General features: G+C 64.3%; 1 protein-coding gene across 1 annotated transcript; it reads right to left on the bottom strand.

The window, feature by feature from the left end:
* Positions 1–430: 430 nt before the first annotated feature.
* RABGGTA (Rab geranylgeranyltransferase subunit alpha) lies at positions 431–3,659 on the bottom strand. The gene is made up of 11 exons (XM_042890950.1): positions 3,551–3,659; positions 2,712–2,794; positions 2,370–2,453; positions 2,176–2,284; positions 2,038–2,089; positions 1,722–1,810; positions 1,550–1,638; positions 1,357–1,470; positions 1,138–1,251; positions 886–973; positions 431–622 (listed from the first exon to the last, which is right to left on the bottom strand). Exons 1-11 carry the CDS (start codon positions 3,657–3,659, stop codon positions 474–476), a joined length of 1,080 nt encoding a protein of 359 aa, XP_042746884.1. The 3' UTR covers positions 431–473.
* Positions 3,660–3,667: the final 8 nt, after the last annotated feature.

Below are 3,667 nucleotides of genomic sequence, written 5' to 3' on the forward strand. Positions count from 1 at the left end.
GGAATCACTGACTCCTTTTATGGTAAAAGCTCGCTATGTGGCAAGGAAACCTATGTACGTCTGCAACTTGGCTCTCTTTCTGGCAAGGGGAGCAATAGGGCTGGGCCATAGCTCACTATGTGGCAATGGGTCATTATGGGATGGCACAACGCCGCCTTCTCTAGTGAGGGTGGGCGGCGGGCCCACAGCTCACTATGTGGCAGACAGATTCAATGGAGCAAAGCAATGGCTCACTTTGTGGCAGGGTGACTTCTCGGTTCCTCTTTCGCAACCTCCCCCTGCAGGGTGCGGCGATGGCTCACTATTAGGCAAAGGTGTGACTGCAGGGAAGGGCTGGGAGCTCACTATTTGGTGGGGCCGGGGAGCGGCTCACTATTTAGCAGAACCGGTCGGTCGGCGATGGCGTAAGGAAGGGGCGGAGCCACGCGGCCACGTGACAGCACTTTATTGAAGCCCCGCCTCCCGGGGGCCAATCAAGAGAGGAGGACGGTGACGCGGGGAAGGAGCTCAGCCAATCGGGAGGAGGCATCGGGGGCGGTAGCCAACGGCGTCTCGGCCAATCCCAGGACAGACAGGCGGGGGAAGGCAGCCAATGGGGCCAGGGCGGGGGCGTGGCTTATGGCTAAGGGAGGGAACAAATCAGCGGGGACCGCCCCCTTCGCTCTAAGCCCCGCCCCCAGGCGCCAAGCCCCGCCCCAACATCGCTAATCTCCACCCCTATCAACCCTAAGCCCCGCCCCCAATTTCATGGCCCCGCCTTCAAATCTCTAAATCCCGCCCCTCGCTCAGAGCCCTAAGCTCCGCCCCCAAGCCATGACCACGCCCCCACACCCTAAGCCCCGCCCCGTCCCTTAACAGTACCCTTGAGCCCCGCCGCCAACTTACGGTTGCCGTCCAATCGCAGCTCCCGCAGCCGCGGAAGGGGCGGGACTCCCTGCAGCGTGGCGATCTGATTGCGCGACACGTCCAGCACCTGCAGCAAGGGGGCGGGGTCTCTCATGGCCACGCCCCCAAAGCTGCCCCCCCCCCCCCCCCCCCGCTCCCAGTTCACTCAGTATCCCCTACCAGGTCTTCCCAGTGCCCCCATTAACCCCTCCCAGTCCTCCCAGTACCCCCCCCCCAAGTCACGTGACCCACCTGCAGCCTCCTCATGGCCCCCAAAGTTTGGGGCAGCCCCTGCAGGCCGTTGCCCCTCAAATCCAGCAGGGTGACGCAGCCCAGGCGCTCCAATAGGGGCAGAGATGTCAGACCCTGGGGGGGGCGGGGTTTTGTCCAAAAGGGGGCGGGGCTTTGTGTTGCCAAGCCCCGCCCCCCTTTTTTTCTCCCCCCCGCCCACTTTCAGCCCCATCCAATCACCTTTTCCGGTAGGTGGAGCTCCTCAGGCTCCGCCCCCTCCCTCAGCAGCGCCAGCGCAAGCTCCGCCCTCGACGCCATGTCTGCCACGAAGCCAATCCGCAGCGGGTCCGCCTCCTGAGGGGGCGGGGCTACGTTGGGCCACTGCTCCCCTTTCCTCTTAGCCCCGCCCCCCCTGTCGCTAAGCCCCGCCCACCTGCAGGGCCCGCAGGCAGCGCCGCATTTCCTCCTCGTGGCCCAGAGGGTCGGTGGCAGCCAGCAGGAGCAGCAGGGTCAGCAGGCAGCCTGGTCACGTGATGCGCGGTCACGTGACCGCACCTGGGGTCAGCTGACCCCCCTAGGCTTTGGTCACGTGACCCGGAACTCACCGCGGCTGTGCGGCTCCAACTCCAGCAGCTCCCTGCAGGCGCCCAGCAGCTCCTCCAGCACCGCCCGTTCGGCCACGTCCACTTCCGGCCTGCGGGAGGAAGGGGCGGGGCCTGATGCGGATATGGGCGGGAAAGTCCTCCCAGCCACCAGGGGGCGGTGCTTAGAGGAAGAGCAGAACCCGGATGTGGGGGGGGCTTCTAGACAAGGGTTTACATATGGGGCGTGGCTAAGAGTTGAAGGGGCGTGGCTTCATGGCTAAGCGGGCATGGCTTGGTGGAGGGGGCGTGGCGATGTGTCAAAGTGGGCGTGGCTTACCAGAAGAGCTCCTGGGGCACAATAGACTCCGCCCACCACGCCTCCTTTCCCCCTGCAAGGAAAGGGCTCAATTAGCCCCCATGCAAATGAGGTGGGCGTGGCAAAGGGAAGCAAATTAAGACGGGAGGCGTGGCCAACCTTTAGGCGAGAGCGTCACCTCCCCGTGGGCGGAGCCGTGGCTCCACACCGCTCTGATTGGCTCCTGCTCCGCAGTGGGCGTGGCCAGGTCTTCGGGCAGCGGGCACAGCTGTGGGCGGGGCTCGGTGAGGCCCCGCCCCTTGCTCGAAGCCCCCCCCCCTCCTTCTTTTAGCCCCGCCCCCCTATGTCCATACCCAGGTGTGGGAGGGGCGGCCGCGGCACTGGGCGGAGCTCCATGGGGTCAAAGGTCGGCTCTGTAGGGTCAGCTGGGGGGGGGTCTGTGGGGGGACGGCACTGCGGTCACGTGGGGCCCCACCGCCCCCCTGCTGACCCTATAGGGGGTCCATGGCTGCCCCACTGAGACCCCATTGGGTCCCTAACGACCCCAATGTGCCCCACGGCCCCCCACCGTCACCCCATAGACCCCACAGTGACCCCATTGGGTCCCTAATGACCCCAATGTGCCCCCCCCCCCCCCCCAGGTCCCCATTTAGGGGCAGCCAAAGGTGCTGACCCCAAATCACCCCACAGCTCACCCCGACGGCCCTTGAGAAGGTGACGCTCACGGCCCCGTCCTCCACGTCCACGTGCACCCCGATGACACGGGGAGGGGGGGAGGCTGGGGGGGCAATGGGGACGTCAGCACCCCATAGGGACCCCATAGGGATAGCAAGACCCCATTGGGACCCCATAGGGACAGTGAGACCCCATAGGGACACCAGGACCCCATAGGGACCCCATAGGGACACCAGGATCCCATAGAGACACCATAGAGACCCCATAGAGACCCCATAGGGACAATGAGACCCCCATAAGGACCCTATAGGGACACCAGGACCCCATAGGGACCCCACAGGGACACCAGGATCCCATTGGGACCCCATAGGGACAGTGAGACCCCATAGGGACCCCATAGGGACCCCATAGGGACCCCATAGGGACAATGAGACTTCATAAGGACAAAAGAACCCCATAGTGACCCCATAGGGACCCCATAGGGACCCCATAGGGACACCAGGACCCCATAGGGACCCCAGGACCCCATTGGGAACCCAGAGGGGCAGCGAGACCCCATAGGGACAAAGGGACCCCATATGGGCCCCATAGGGACACCAGGACCCCATAGGGACCCCATAGAAACCCCATAAGGACAGTGAGATCCCATAAGGATAAAGGGACCCCATAGGGATCCCATAGGGACAATGAGACCCCATAGAGACACCAAGACCCCATAGCGACCCCATAGTGACCCCATAGGGACCCCAGGACTCCAATAGGGCCACCCCATAGAGATCCCTCCCATAGGGCCGCCCCCAAAAGGACCCACCCCCAAACAGGCCCACCCTATGGGGCCGCCCCATGGATGCAGGCTCACCCCTGGCCAGCAGGCAGCGCAGGTAAACCCAGGGGCTGTGATCCTGCGGGTCGGTGAAGACGGCGCTCTGCACCAAATCCAGCTCTGCTTTGGGGCCAAAAAGGGGCATCAGACCCC

This window comes from Lagopus leucura, unplaced genomic scaffold, assembly GCF_019238085.1.
Source record: "Lagopus leucura isolate 7727_CA_CO unplaced genomic scaffold, USGS_WTPT01 34406-0_obj-0_obj, whole genome shotgun sequence".
NCBI lineage: Eukaryota > Metazoa > Chordata > Aves > Galliformes > Phasianidae > Lagopus > Lagopus leucura.

Coding starts and splice junctions, on each gene's coding strand:
- RABGGTA (XM_042890950.1), bottom strand. CDS start 3,659: ATGCCCCTTTTTGGCCCCAAAGCAGAGCTGGATTTGGTGCAGAGCGCC. Junction 2,795..3,550: donor GCGCTGCCTGCTGGCCAGGG/GTGAGCCTGCAT, acceptor TTGCCCCCCCAG/CCTCCCCCCCTCCCCGTGTC. Junction 2,285..2,369: donor GCCGCCCCTCCCACACCTGG/GTATGGACATAG, acceptor CCCCGCCCACAG/CTGTGCCCGCTGCCCGAAGA.